Consider the following 14,263-nt stretch of genomic DNA (forward strand, 5'->3'; position numbering starts at 1 on the left):
GAGAGAGGGAGAGGGTAATCAGAGAGAAGGAGAGAGGGAGAGTGGTAATCAGAGAGAAGAAGAGAAGGAGAGAGGGAGCGGTGTAATCAGAGAGAAGGAGAGAGGGAGAGGGGTAATCAGAGAGAAGGAGAGAGGGAGAGTGGTAATCAGAGAGAAGGAGAGAGGGAGGGAGAGGGTAATCAGAGAGAAGGAGAGAGGGAGAGTGGTAATCAGAGAGAAGAAGAGAAGAGAGAGGGAGCGGTGTAATCAGAGAGAGAGGAGAGAGGGAGAGGGGTAATCAGAGAGAAGGAGAGAGGAGAGGGTAATCAGAGAGAAGGAGAGAGGGAGAGGGGTAATCAGAGAGAAGGAGAGAGGGAGAGGGGTAATCAGAGAGAAGGAGAGAGGGAGAGGGGTAATCAGAGACAATGAGAGCGGGAGAGGGGTAATCAGAGAGAAGGAGAGAGGGAGAGAGGGAGAGGGTAATCAGAGAGAAGGAGAGAGGGAGATAGACAGAAGAAAGAAGGAGAAAGTAGAGAGAGAGAAAAATACGCATCAACCAAGTGGAATCATCAGTCCGTGTTTATTCACCATGGCTAGGCAGACGCTCACGTTAGATTGTAAACCAGCGTGGGCGAGAGAAGAGTTTGGAGAGAGGAGGGCCAGGCTGCCGAGCCCACTGCTCTAACACAGTATACTGGCAGAGAGACACACAGCCAGACAGAAACACTGTACTGTACCCTATGGTTGCCAGAGACAGGGAGGGCCAGGGGGGTGGGATTGGGAAATGGGCAGGAGAAGGGAGGGGGCCAAGAGGGTTGGAGTGGGTGGTGGTAGTGCAGGAGAGTAAGAAGGTGGGCACAGCCTGAAACCCACAATGCCTAGCAGGCAGAGGAAAAGGGCCTGGGGGTAGGGAGAACTGAGGAAGAAGGTGAGTGAAGAGGGTGAGGAGGGATGAGGAAGGGGCAGAGAGGGGGCAGGGGTATTTGAAGTTGTCACAGACAGAGAGGTAGTGGGCACAGGGCAAGAGGATTTGGACACGGGCAGAAACCCTACCCACTGCGCCAGCCTTCCACAGTGATGTCAGCTCTCTGTGGTACACAGTGAAACCAGATTCACTATGTGTTAATGTGCTATAAAACCTGCTAGAGGTTGGGGGGAGGGAGGGAGGGACTAAATGAAAACCCTTGGCAAGGGATAAAGTACAGTACTATCCTATGCTGTAAATAGAGAGGGAGAATGAAAAGGAAAGAGAGTGAGCGAAAGAGAAAGAGACTATGCCTCCAGGCTGTCTGGAGGGATATTGATTGGTCTGAGTCAAGCTGGCAGAGGGAGATTGAGAGTATTTAAGAGAGAGTGATCACACAGAGTGGAGAACGAGGAGTGAGGCAGAGCGCGAGAGAGAGAGAGAGAGAGAGAGAGAGATGGAGGAGAACGAGGCTAGGAGAGAGAGAGAGAGAGAGAGAGGGAGGAGAAAGAGGAGAGAGAGAGAGAGAGAGAGAGAGGGAGAGAGAGAGAGAGAGAGAGAGAGAGAGAGAGAGAGAGAGAGAGAGAGAGAGAGAGAGAGAGAGAGAGAGAGAGAGAGAGAGAGAGAGAGGAGAACGAGGCTAGGAGGGAGAGAGAGAGAGAGAGAGAGAGAGAGAGAGAGAGGAAAAAGAGGCTAGGATAGAGAGAGAGAGAGAGAGAGAGAGAGAGAGAGAGAGAGAGAGTAGAGAGAGAGATGGAGGAGAAAGAGGCTAGGAGAGAGAGAGAGAGAGAGAGAGAGAGAGAGAGAGAGAGAGAGAGAGAGAGAGAGAGAGATGGAGGAGACGAGGCTAGGAGAGGAGAGAGAGAGAGAGAGAGAGAGAGAGAGAGAGAGAGAGAGAGAGAGAGATGGAGGAGAACAAGGCTAGAAGAGAGAGAGAGAGATGGAGGAGAGCGAGGCTAGGGAGAGAGAGAGAGAGAGAGAGAGAGAGAGAGAGAGAGAGAGAGAGAGAGAGAGAGAGAGGAGAGAGAGAGAGAGAGAGAGAGAGAGAGATGGAGGAGAACGAGGCTAGGAGAGAGAGAGAGAGAGAGAGATGGAGGAGAAACGAGGCTAGAAGAGAGAGAGAGAGAGAGAGAGAGAGAGAGAGAGAGAGAGAGAGAGAGAGAGAGAGAGAGAGAGAGAGAGAGAGAGAGAGAGAGAGAGAGAGAGAGAGAGAGAGAGAGGAGAACGAGGCTGAGAGAGAGAGAGAGAGAGAGAGAGAGAGAGAGAGAGAGAGAGAGAGAGAGATGGAGGAGAACGAGGCTAGGAGACAGAGTGACAGAGAAAAGCCTTAGAGATAGAGGTACGGTAATGACAGATGCCAGTCCTCCTACCAGAGCAGCGGAACTTCTTGCTCTTGATCTGCCCAATGCGTTTGTTGGCCAGACGTCTGGGACTGGCACAGCGGGCACCGCTGGTCTCTATGGGGTTGGAGCGCAGGTAGTCTGCCAGCCACTTCAGGTTACAGTCACAGATAAATGGGTTCTGGGCCAGGTGACTGGAAATAGGGAGGGAGGGAGGGAGGGAGGGAGGGAGGGAGGGAGGGAGGGAGGGAGGGAGGGAGGGAGGGAGGGAGGGAGGGAGGGAGGGAGGGAATTACATCTCAGGAATTGAAAAGGAGGGTAGCAAATTCCATCTTTAATTAAATGTTTGTAAACATTAAAAACTATATACAGAGTACAGACATGAAACTCTCTAAAGTTTCACTTCTGTTGTCCCTCACTGTGTGACAGTTAAAATATGAATGTCGGTGTAATTGTGTGTGGCATAGGATCTATTTGGAGGCAATCGAGGCCTAGGGTATGTGGTTAATTTGAGTGGGCAGAATACAGTGGCGAGACAGGGTAGAGGATAGCTGTACTTCTTTTCACAGATATCAGGTTAAACAAGAGGCTAGTTATAGACTGGAACAGGCCCCCAGTGTGTGTGTGTGTGTGTGTGTGTGTGTGTGTGTGTGTGTGTGTGTGTGTGTGTGCGTGCGTGTGTGCGTGCGTGCGTGCGTGCGTGCGTGCGTGTGTGAACCGTCCACCCTGTCGTCGATGGGTCTCTGGGTGAGAACTGTTGTCAGATGAGCCAAGGGACAACACTATGAATCAACTTGACAGCTGTGTGTGTCTGAGTGTGTGTACCTGCATATACTTGTTTGTACGTGTTACACAACATAACACAATTGTTCTTGCTAAATACACTGCTCAAGAAAATTAAGGGAACACTAAAATAACACATCCTAGATCCGAATGAATTAAATAATCTTATTAAATACTTTTTTCTTTACATAGTTGAATGTGCTGACAACAAAATCACACAAAAATTATCAATGGAAATCAAATGTATCAACCCATGGAGGTCTGGATTTGGAGTCACCCTCAAAATTAAAGTGGAAAACCACACTACAGGCTGATCCAACTTTGATGTAATGTCCTTAAAACAAGTCAAAATGAGGCTCAGTAGTGTGTGTGGCCTCCACGTCCCTGTATGACCTCCCTACAATGCCTGGGCATGCTCCTGATGAGGTGGCGGATGGTCTCCTGAGGGATCTCCTCCCAGACCTGGACTAAAGCATCCGCCAACTCCTGGACAGTCTGTGGTGCAACGTGGCGTTGGTGGATGGAGCGAGACATGATGTCCCAGATGTGCTCAATTGGATTCAGGTCTGGGGAACGGGCGGGCCAGTCCATAGCATCAATGCCTTCCTCTTGCAGGAACTGCTGACACACTCCAGCCACATGAGGTCTAGCATTGTCTGCATTAGGAGGAACCCAGGGCCAACCGCACCAGCATATGGTCTCACAAGGGGTCTGAGGATCTCATCTCGGTACCTAATGGCAGTCAGGCTACCTCTGGCGAGCACATGGAGGGCTGTGCGGCCCCCCAAAGAAATGCCACCCCACACCGTGACTGACCCACCGCCAAACCGGTCATGCTGGAGGATGTTGCAGGCAGCAGAACATTCTCCACGGTGTCTCCAGACTCTGTCACGTCTGTCACGTGCTCAGTGTGAACCTGCTTTCATCTGTGAAGAGCACAGGGCACCAGTGGCGAATTTGCCAATCTTGGTGTTCTCTGGCAAATGCCAAATGTCCTGCACGGTGTTGGGCTGTAAGCACAACCCCCACCTGTGGACGTCGGGCCCTCATACCACCCTCATGGAGTCTGTTTCTGACCGTTTGAGCAGACACATGCACATTTGTGGCCTGCTGGAGGTCATTTTGCAGGGCTCTGGCAATGCTCCTCCTGCTCCTCCTTGCACAAAGGCGGAGGTAGCAGTCCTGCTGCTGGGTTGTTGCCCTCCTACGGCCTCCTCCACGTCTCCTGATGTACTGGCCTGTCTCCTGGTAGCGCTTCCATGCTCTGGACACTACACTGACAGACACAGCTAACCTTCTTGCTACAGCTCGCATTGATGTGCCATCCGGGATGAGCTGTACTACCTAAGCCACTTGTGTGGGTTGTAGACTCCGTCTCATGCTACCATTAGAGTGAAAGCACCGCCAGCATTCAAAAGTGACCAAAACATCAGCCAGGAAGCATAGGAACTGAGAAGTGGTCTGTAGTCACCACCTGCAAAACCAGTCCTTTATTGGGGGTGTCTTGCTAATTGGTCTATAATTTCCACCTGTTGTCTATTCTATTTGCACAACAGCATGTGAAATGTATTGTCAATCAGTGTTGCTTCCTAAGTGGACAGTTTGATTTCACAGAAGTGTGATTGACTTGGAGTTACATTGTGTTGTTTAAGTGTTCCCTTAATTTTTTTGAGCAGTGTATAAACTGACCAAGACAATCAGTCAAAAATCTACTGCAGTTTGCGGTCAGTATTGATGACAGTGTTTGGCTGCACTGGCACTCGCTTGGTTGGAGGATGTATTGGCTTGATTTTGAATTACCTGAGGGTGTGTCTGTGTGTACGTGTGTGTTTGTGTGTGTGTGAGTGTGTGTGTGTAATTGTCACGATGATGGATTTACTCTGCTTTTTACCTCAAGTTTCCATTCATGTGTTATTAGGGAGACACGGCGTAAAGAACCATGTGTTGGCTCGTGTGAGTGTGTGTTTTTACACTGCTCTTGTGTGTGTGTTTTTGTATGTGTGTGTGCGTGCATGCGCACGTATGTGTGTGTGTGTGTGTGTAACTCACAGTGTCTGTATTGCTCTGAGGGAAGCGAAGGTGCCCTTGGCCACAGTCTGTATCTTGTTGTCATACAGAGACAGTAGAGAGAGATTCTGCAGGTCTGTGAAGGCATTGGCCCGAACACAGTGGATCTTATTGGCATTCAACAACCTGGGAGAAGGAGGTAGAAAGAGAGACAGAGAGAAAGAGAGAAGGAGAGAGAGAAAGACAGAGAGAGAGAGAGAGAGAGAGAGAGAGAGAGAGAGAGAGAGAGAGAGAGAGAGAGAGAGAGAGAGAGAGAGAGAGAGAGAGAGAGAGAGAGAGAGAGAGAGAGAAAGAGAGAGAGAGAGAGGGAGGGAGAAAGACAGAGAAAGAGAGAAATTGAAATTGAGAGAGAGAGCGAAAGAGAGAGCGAAAGAGAGAGCGAAAGAGAGAGAGAGAGCGAAAGAGAGAGAGTGCGAAACAGAGAGAGAGAGAGAGAGCAAGTGAGAGAGCGAAGAGAGAGAGAGAGAGAGAGAGAGAGAGAGAGAGAGAGAGAGAGAGAGAGAGAGAGAGAGAGAGAGAGAGAGAGAGAGAGAGAGAAAGAAAGAGAGAGAAAGAGAGAACGAGAGAGAATGGGGGGGATGGATGGAGGGAAGAAGGGAGGGAAAGAAAATAAACAAGAGATAAGGGAGATGTGGAAAGCATCAATATAAAATGAGTGTCATCAGGGAATAACTACTATTACTACTGTTTGTACTTACAGTAGTTGCAGGGCATATAGTCCGTCGAACACTCCTTTGGGCAGCTCCGTGATCTTATTCCCATACAGGACTCTGTTAATATCAACCAATTGATATATTAATTAATAATCAATCAATCGCCCAATCAATCCGAAATTGTATTTATGTAAAAGCAGAGTGACTCACAGTGAGTTGAGGGATCTCAGGCCCTGGAAGGCATCAGGAGCTATTTCTGATATTTGGTTATTACTGAGATCTCTGGAGAAAGTGAGAGAGAGAGAGAGAGAGAGAGAGAGAGAGAGAGAGAGAGAGAGAGAGAGAGAGAGAGAGAGGGGGTTAAAGAGACATTCAAGGTTTGTCTTTAGCCTTGCCGAACTGTCATACAGTAGCTGTAACCTCTGACCCCTCAACCAAGTCCTTACTGTCCCATAACTTATTATTCAAGTTTCCATTCCAGAACTTTCTAAAGCAGCCAATGATATTTGAGCAGAGGTGGGTTGACGACACTGCCAGCCAATGAAAATACAGAACAGTGTGATGTGTGTGGTGTATTAATGGGGTGCAGGGCTGGGGTCCATATGGAACAGGCTGTCTCTGTAAATGCCTGTTAACAGAATCCACAGACCACTGGCCACAAGCTAACCACCACTAAGTGTGTGTGTGCACGTGTGTCTGTGCACGTGCATATGAATGTGTGTGTGTGTGTGTGTGTGAGTGAGTGAGTATGAGTGTGTGTGTGTGTTAATGGAGTGTGCAGTGAAAAAGGGAAATATTTAAAGTGAAATCGTCATGTGGTCTTTAAGATGTGAAATTATCGCATTTGAGGCTAATGTTAAATTAAGTGCTAAATAAGTAGCTATTTGTCTTTTTGCAAAAGCCTTATGTTTCATGGAAAATAGAGCTGTGGATAAAGAGGAGGTTACAGCATCTGATCTCAGACACAATCCTGTCATGTGCCAGGGGAACAACACAGTTCATATATGGTCGCTTCTTCAACTCGGTGTCTGTGTGGTTTGACCATTTCAGCTCCTCAGAGATGTGTATGCCGAGGAACTTGACATTTTTGACCGCCTCCAGGGCGGCCCCACTGATGAGGATGGGGGCGTGCCCAGCATGGTTCCTCCTGAAGTCCACAATCAGCTCCTTTGTTTTGCTAACGTTGAGGGAGAGGTTGTTTACCTGGCACCACGCCGTCAGAATGCCTACCTCCTCCCTGTAGGCCGTCTTGTCGTTGTTGGTAATCAGGTCTACTACTGTCAGAGTGCCTACCTCCTCTGTGAACTTGATGATGGAGTTGGAACTATGCGAGGCCACGCAGTCGTGGGTATACAGGGAGTACAGGAGGTGACTAAGGACGCACCCTTGTGGGCCCGTGTTGAGAATCAGTCTTGAGGAGGTAATGTTGCCAACCTTCACCACCTGGGGGCGGCCCGTCAGGAAGTCCAGGAACCAGTTGCATAAGGAGGAGTTCAGTCCCAGGGCCAGAGCTTTGTGGTGATCTTAGAGGGCACTATGGTATTGAAGGCCAAGCTGAAGTCGATGAACAGCATCCTCATATATGCATTCCATTTGTCCAGGTGGGTAAGGGCAGTGTGCAGTGCAATGGTGATTGCATCGGGGCGGTAAATTAATTGGAGAGGGTTGAGTGTGTCGGGGAGGGAGGAGGTGATGTGGTCTTTGACTAGCCTCTCGAAGCGCTTCATGATGACGGAAGTGAGTACTACGGGTCGGTAGTCATTCGGTTTAGTTACTTTCCCTTTCTTCGGCACGGGGATGATATTGGATATCTTGAAGCAGGTGGGGATAACGCCCTGAGCTAGAGAGAAAATGTCAGAAAACACAACAGCTAGCTGGTCTGCACATGCTCTGAGGGTGCGGCTAGGGATGCCGTCTGGGCCGGCAGTCTTTTGAGGGTTAACAATCTTGAATGACTTACATACGTCCTCTGTGGAGACCGTAAGCACGTAGCCCTCGTTGTCCTCAGGGGCTCTCCTTGGCAGCTCAGAGTCGTTTTGCTCGAAGCGTGAGAAAAAGGTATTTAGCTCGTCCGGTAGGGCGGTGTTGGTGTCTGTGATGTGACTGGCTTTCTTTTTGTAGTCCGTGATCGTTAGAAGCCCCTGCCACATACACCTCGTGTCCGACCCGATGGCTAGCAGCCGTAAGTGGGGCAGAGAGGAGAGGAGGAGAGGATCAAACCTCAGTCTTCATTCCAGCACTCGTTAGTTGTGACCAGTAGCCCATGTATTTTAGGGCTAGGCTGGTTAGCGGGTAGTTGGTGAGGCTGAAATACTACTGGACTGGAAATCACCCCCATAAGTAGGGCAGAAAGGGGGAGAGAAACAGAGGAGAAGAAGAGGAAAAAACCCTCAGTCTTCATTCCAGCACTCTTTCCTTTCCCCCATATCATATAATATAATCATCATATCCATAATCATCTCTGCCACAGTTTACAGTGTGCCTACGCAGTCAGACAGACACTCTAACCAGGCTGAGAATACCAGCGGGTAGCACTGAAACATGAGAGGTGTTATTACTGTGGAGAGGTTTCAGCTTGTAGCCATCTGTAGCCTTCTGCAGCCAGACAGAATCACACTACCATCACCCCTGTACATCTTCCTGCTCTTAGTCTGGACAGGGTAGTTTGGGGTTGTAACATGAAACTGAGAAGGTAAGATTGACTAATTGTGCTTTGATTGGACCCTGTGCACTATGGCCAGACAACAAGTACAGTGGGGAAAAAAAGTATTTAGTCAGCCACCAATTGTGCAAGTTCTCCCACTTAAAAAGATGAGAGAGGCCTGTAATTTTCATCATAGGTACACGTCAACTATGACAGACAAAATGAGAAGAAAAAAATCCAGAAAATCACATTGTAGGATTTTTAATGAATTTATTTGCAAATTATGGTGGAAAATAAGTATTTGGTCACCTACAAACAAGCAAGATTTCTGCCTCTCACAGACCTGTAACTTCTTCTTTAAGAGGATCCTCTGTCCTCCACTCGTTACCTGTATTAATGGCACCTGTTTGAACTGGTTATCAGTATAAAAGACACCTGTCCACAACCTCAAACAGTCACACTCCAAACTCCACTATGGCAAAGACCAAAGAGCTGTCAAAGGACACCAGAAACAAACTTGTAGACCTGCACCAGGCTGGGAAGACTGCATCTGCAATAGGTAAGCAGCTTGGTTTGAAGAAATCAACTGTGAGAGCAATTATTAGGAAATGGAAGACATACAAGACCACTGATAATCTCCCTCGATCTGGGGCTCCACGCAAGATCTCACCCCTGGGGTCAAAAATGATCACAAGAACGGTGAGCAAAAATCCCAGAACCACACGGGGGGACCTAGTGAATGACCTGCAGAGAGCTGGGACCAAAGTAACAAAGCCTACCATCAGTAACACACTACGCCGCCAGGGACTCAAATCCTGCAGTGCCAGACGTGTCCCCCTGCTTAAGCCAGTACATGTCCAGGCCCGTCTGAAGTTTGCTAGAGTGCATTTGGATGATCCAGAAGAGGATTGGGAGAATGTCATATGGTCAGATGAAACCAAAATATAACTTTTTGGTAAAAACTTGTCGTGTTTGGAGGACAAAGAATGCTGAGTTGCATCCAAAGAACACCATACCTACTGTGAAGCATGGGGGTGGAAACATCATGCTTTGGGGCTGTTTTCTGCAAAAGGGACCAGGACGACTGATCCGTGTAAAGGAAAGAATGAATGGGGCCATGTATCGTAAGATTTTGAGTGAAAACCTCCTTCCATCAGCAAGGGCATTGAAGATGAAACGTGGCTGGGTCTTTCAGCATGACAATGATCCCAAACACACCGCCCGGGCAACGAAGGAGTGGCTTCGTAAGAAGCATTTCAAGGTCCTGGAGTGGCCTAGCCAGTCTCCAGATCTCAACCCCATAGAAAATCTTTGGAGGGAGTTGAAAGTCCGTGTTGCCCAGCGACAGCCCCAAAACATCACTGCTCTAGAGGAGATCTGCATGGAGGAATGGGCCAAAATACCAGCAACAGTGTGTGAAAACCTTGTGAAGACTTACAGAAAACGTTTGACCTGTGTCATTGCCAAGGGTATATAACAAAGTATTGAGAAACTTTTGTTATTGACCAAATACTTATTTTCCACCATAATTTGCAAATAAATTCATAAAAAATCCTACAATGTGATTTTCAGGAATTTTTTTTCTCCTTTTGTCTGTCATAGTTGACGTGTACCTATGATGAAAATTACAGGCCTCTCTCATCTTTTTAAGTGGGAGAACTTGCACAATTGGTGGCTGACTAAATACTTTTTTCCCCACTGTATATTGTCAGCATTTCACCAGTTCTGTTTGAGGTGAAGTGGGTTGGTTTGTGAAATTAGTGTTAAGTGGGTGAGACTCAGTTATGTGTATACAGTGAGGGAAAAAAGTATTTGATCCCCTGCTGATTTTGTACGTTTGCCCACTGACAAAGAAATGATGTCTATCATTTTAATGGTAGGTTTATTTGAACAGTGAGAGACAGAATAACAACAAAAAGATCCAGAAAAACGCATGTCAAAAATGTTATAAATTGATTTGCATTTTAATGAGGGAAATAAGTATTTGACCCACTCTCAATCAGAAAGATTTCTGGCTCCCAGGTGTCTTTTATACAGGTAACGAGCTGAGATTAGGAGCACACTCTTAAAGGGAGTGCTCTTAATTTCAGCTTGTTACCTGTATAAAAGACACCTGTCCACAGAAGCAATAAATCAATCAGATTCCAAATTCTCCACCATGGCCAAGACCAAAGAGCTCTCCAAGGATGTCAGGGACAAGATTGTAGACCTACACAAGGCTGGAATGGGCTACAAGACCATCGCCAAGCAGCTTGGTGAGAAGGTGACAACAGTTGGTGCGATTATTCGCAAATGGAAGAAACACAAAATAACTGTCCGTCTCCCTCGGCCTGGGGCTCCATGCAAGATCTCACCTCGTGGAGTTGCAATGATCATGAGAACGGTGAGGAATCAGCCCAGAACTACACAGGAGGATCTTGTCAATGATCTCAAGGCAGCTGGGACCATAGTCACCAAGAAAACAATTGGTAACACACTACGCCGTGAAGAACTGAAATCCTACAGCGCCTGCAAGGTCCCCCTGCTCAAGAAAGCACATTTACAGGGCAGTCTGAAGTTTTCCAATGAACATCTGAATGATTCAGAGGAGAACTGGGTGGTCAGATGAGACCAAAATCGAGCTCTTTGGCATCAACTCAACTCGCCGTGTTTGGAGGAAGAGGAATGCTGCCTATGACCCCAAGAACACCATCCCCACCGTCAAACATGGAGGTGGAAACATTATGCTTTGGGGGTGTTTTTCTGCTAAGGGGACAGGACAACTTCACCGCATCAAAGGGACGATGGACGGGGCCATTTACAGTCAAATCTTGGGTGAGAACCTCCTTTCCTCAGCCAGGGCATTGAAAATGGGTCGTGGATGGGTATTCCAGCATGACAATGACCCAAAACACACGGCCAAGGCAACAAAGGAGTGGCTCAAGAAGAAGCACATTGTCACGATCGTCGTAAGCAACGGACCAAGGCGCAGCGTGATATGCGTACATCTTTTAATGAGTACTTTACAACAATTAACAAAACAACAAAACGATACGTGAAGTCCTAAGGTTAACAAAACACAAACCTCTCCGGAACAAGATCCCACAAATGATAAGTGCCAAACAGGCTGCCTAAGTATGGTTCCCAATCAGAGACAACGAGAATCAGCTGCCTCTGATTGGGAACCACCCTGGCCAACATAGAAATACAACGAACTAGACCATGAACATAGAACATACAACATACTAGAACAGAAACCTGGAAAACTAAACATAGAAACTAACACCCTGGCTCAACATATAAGAGTCCCCAGAGCCAGGGCGTGACAGTACCCCCCCCCCCAAAGGCGCGGACTGCGACCGCGCCAACCAAACCCAACAGGGAGGGGCCGGGTGGGCATTCCGCCTCGGAGGCGGATCCGGCTCGGGCGTGACCACCACTCTCTAGCTACCCCCCCGTAGCGCCCTGGTCTGGTCTGGCCCCACTGGCTGGAGAGCTGGACTGGACATCGGTGGAGTGGATTGCTTAGGCTCGGTGTGGAGCAGCTGACCGGTACCTGACCAGGTACCGGTGGAACAGGCACGGGCTGTGCCGGACTGACGCACGCGCACCACTGGCTTGATGCGGGGAGCAGGAACCGGCCGGACCGGCTGACGCACGCGCACCACTGGCTTGCGCGGGAGCAGGAACGGGCCGGACCGGGCTGACGACGCGCACTACTGGCTTGGTGCGGGGAGCAGGAACAGGCCGGACCGGGCTGACGACGCGCACCACAGGCTTGGTGCGGGGAGCAGGAACAGGCCGGGCCGGGCTGGCGGCGCGCACCACAGGCTTGGTGCGAGGGGCAGGAACAGGCCGGGCCCGGCTGGCGACGCGCACCACAGGCTTGGTGCGAGGGGCAGGAACAGGCCGGGCCGGGCTGGCGAGGCCGGGCCGGGCTGGCGTCGTGCACCACTGTCTTGGTGCGAGGGGCAGGAACAGGCCGGGCCGGGCTGGTGACGCGCACCACAGGCTTGGTGTGAGGGGCAGGAACAGGCCGGGCCGGGCTGGTGACGCGCACCACAGGCTTGGTGCGAGGGGCAGGAACAGGCCGGGCCGGGCTGGCGACGCACACCACAGGCTTGGTGCAGGGAGCAGGAACAGGCCGGACCGGGCTGGCGACGCGCACCACTGGCTTGGTGCGGGGAGCAGGAACAGGCCGGACCGGGCTGGCGACGCGCACCACTGGCTTGGTGCGAGGGGCAGGAACAGGCCGGGCCGGGCTGGCGACGCGCACCACATGCTTGGTGCGAGGGACAGGAACAGGCCGGACCGTACTGGGAACACACACCACTGGCCTTGTGCGGGGATCAGGAACGGGCCGGACCGGACTGGTAACACACCCCAGTACCTCTCGCCGTGCCTCTACACTCTCCTTCCCTCTAATGACCAATGGCCCCCGTAACCTGGTGGCCTTCTCTCCTAGTCCACAATCTCGCCCTGTAGCTGCCTCCAGCAGCCCTGTCGTCCATGCCGTGTGCCCCCCCCAAAAAATTTCTGGGGGTTGCCTCTCGCCTGTCCGACGACGACACTGTTGGCGCCGTACCTCCTCTCTCGCCAGGGCTTTAACTTTAGCCCATGGCCCTTTGCCCGCGAACATGTCCTCCCAGGACCACCATTGGCCCACCTAGGCCATCGCCAACCTCTCCAGCTCCTTACCCGGCGTTTGCTCCTGCACACGCTGCTTGGTCCTTGTATGGTGGGATCTTCTGTCACGATCGTCGTAAGCAACGGACCAAGGCGCAGCGTGATATGCGTACATCTTTTAATGAGTACTTTACAACAATTAACAAAACAACAAAACGATACGTGAAGTCCTAAGGTTAACAAAACACAAACCTCTCCGGAACAAGATCCCACAAATGATAAGTGCCAAACAGGCTGCCTAAGTATGGTTCCCAATCAGAGACAACGAGAATCAGCTGCCTCTGATTGGGAACCACCCTGGCCAACATAGAAATACAACGAACTAGACCATGAACATAGAACATACAACATACTAGAACAGAAACCTGGAAAACTAAACATAGAAACTAACACCCTGGCTCAACATATAAGAGTCCCCAGAGCCAGGGCGTGACACACATTAAGGTCCTGGAGTGGCCTAGCCAGTCTCCAGACCTTAATCCCATAGAACATCTGTGGAGGGAGCTGAAGGTTCGAGTTGCCAATCGTCAGCCTCGAAACCTTAATGACTTGGAGAAGATCTGCAAAGAGATGTGTGCAAACCTGGTGGCCAACTACAAGAAACATCTGACCTCTGTGATTGCCAACAAGGGTTTTGCCACCAAGTACTAAGTCATGTTTTGCAGAGGGGTCAAATACTTATTTCCCTCAATAAAATGCTAATCAATTTATAACATTTTTGACATGCGTTTTTCTGGATTTTTGTTGTTGTTATTCTGTCTCTCACTGTTCAAATAAACCTACCATTAAAATTATAGACTGATCATGTCTTTGTCAGTGGGCAAACGTACAAAATCAGCAGGGGATCAAAAACTTTTTTCCCTCACTGTACTTACATCCATACTTCAGCCCTACAGCTAGTTTACTTACATATGTTCTTCAGCCCTAGAGGAAGTGCACTTAGTATACTTCAGCCCTAGAGAGTACTGTATATACTTACATCCTGCGCAGCTTCTTGTAGGGAGAGAAGGTTCCAGGAGGAACTGACTTGATCCCATTCTGCTCCAGACGACTAGAGAGAGACAGCGATGAGGAGGAAAGAGAGGGTTGGAGAGAAGGAGAGGGACATGGGGAAAAGAGAGATATAGATACTATCAGTTCATAAACCAACAACAGAGATCACTATAGA

At 49.5% G+C, this 14,263-nt stretch overlaps 1 protein-coding gene across 8 annotated transcripts in view; it reads right to left on the reverse strand.

Annotated features, from left to right (window-relative positions):
• Window positions 1-14,263, reverse strand: part of LOC121574951 (slit homolog 1 protein) — a 153,327-nt gene that overhangs the window by 30,789 nt on the left and 108,275 nt on the right. For all 8 annotated transcript variants that reach the window (XM_041887684.2, XM_041887692.2, XM_041887676.2 and 5 more), the window contains exons 10-14: window positions 14,075-14,146; window positions 5,997-6,068; window positions 5,832-5,903; window positions 5,116-5,259; window positions 2,314-2,477 (exon numbers count right to left, since the gene is read on the reverse strand). In XM_041887684.2, coding sequence (XP_041743618.2) covers window positions 2,314-2,477; window positions 5,116-5,259; window positions 5,832-5,903; window positions 5,997-6,068; window positions 14,075-14,146 — 524 coding nt within the window. The remainder of the gene's footprint in view (window positions 1-2,313; window positions 2,478-5,115; window positions 5,260-5,831; window positions 5,904-5,996; window positions 6,069-14,074; window positions 14,147-14,263) is intronic.

Source organism: Coregonus clupeaformis, chromosome 1 (genome assembly GCF_020615455.1).
Source record: "Coregonus clupeaformis isolate EN_2021a chromosome 1, ASM2061545v1, whole genome shotgun sequence".
NCBI lineage: Eukaryota > Metazoa > Chordata > Actinopteri > Salmoniformes > Salmonidae > Coregonus > Coregonus clupeaformis.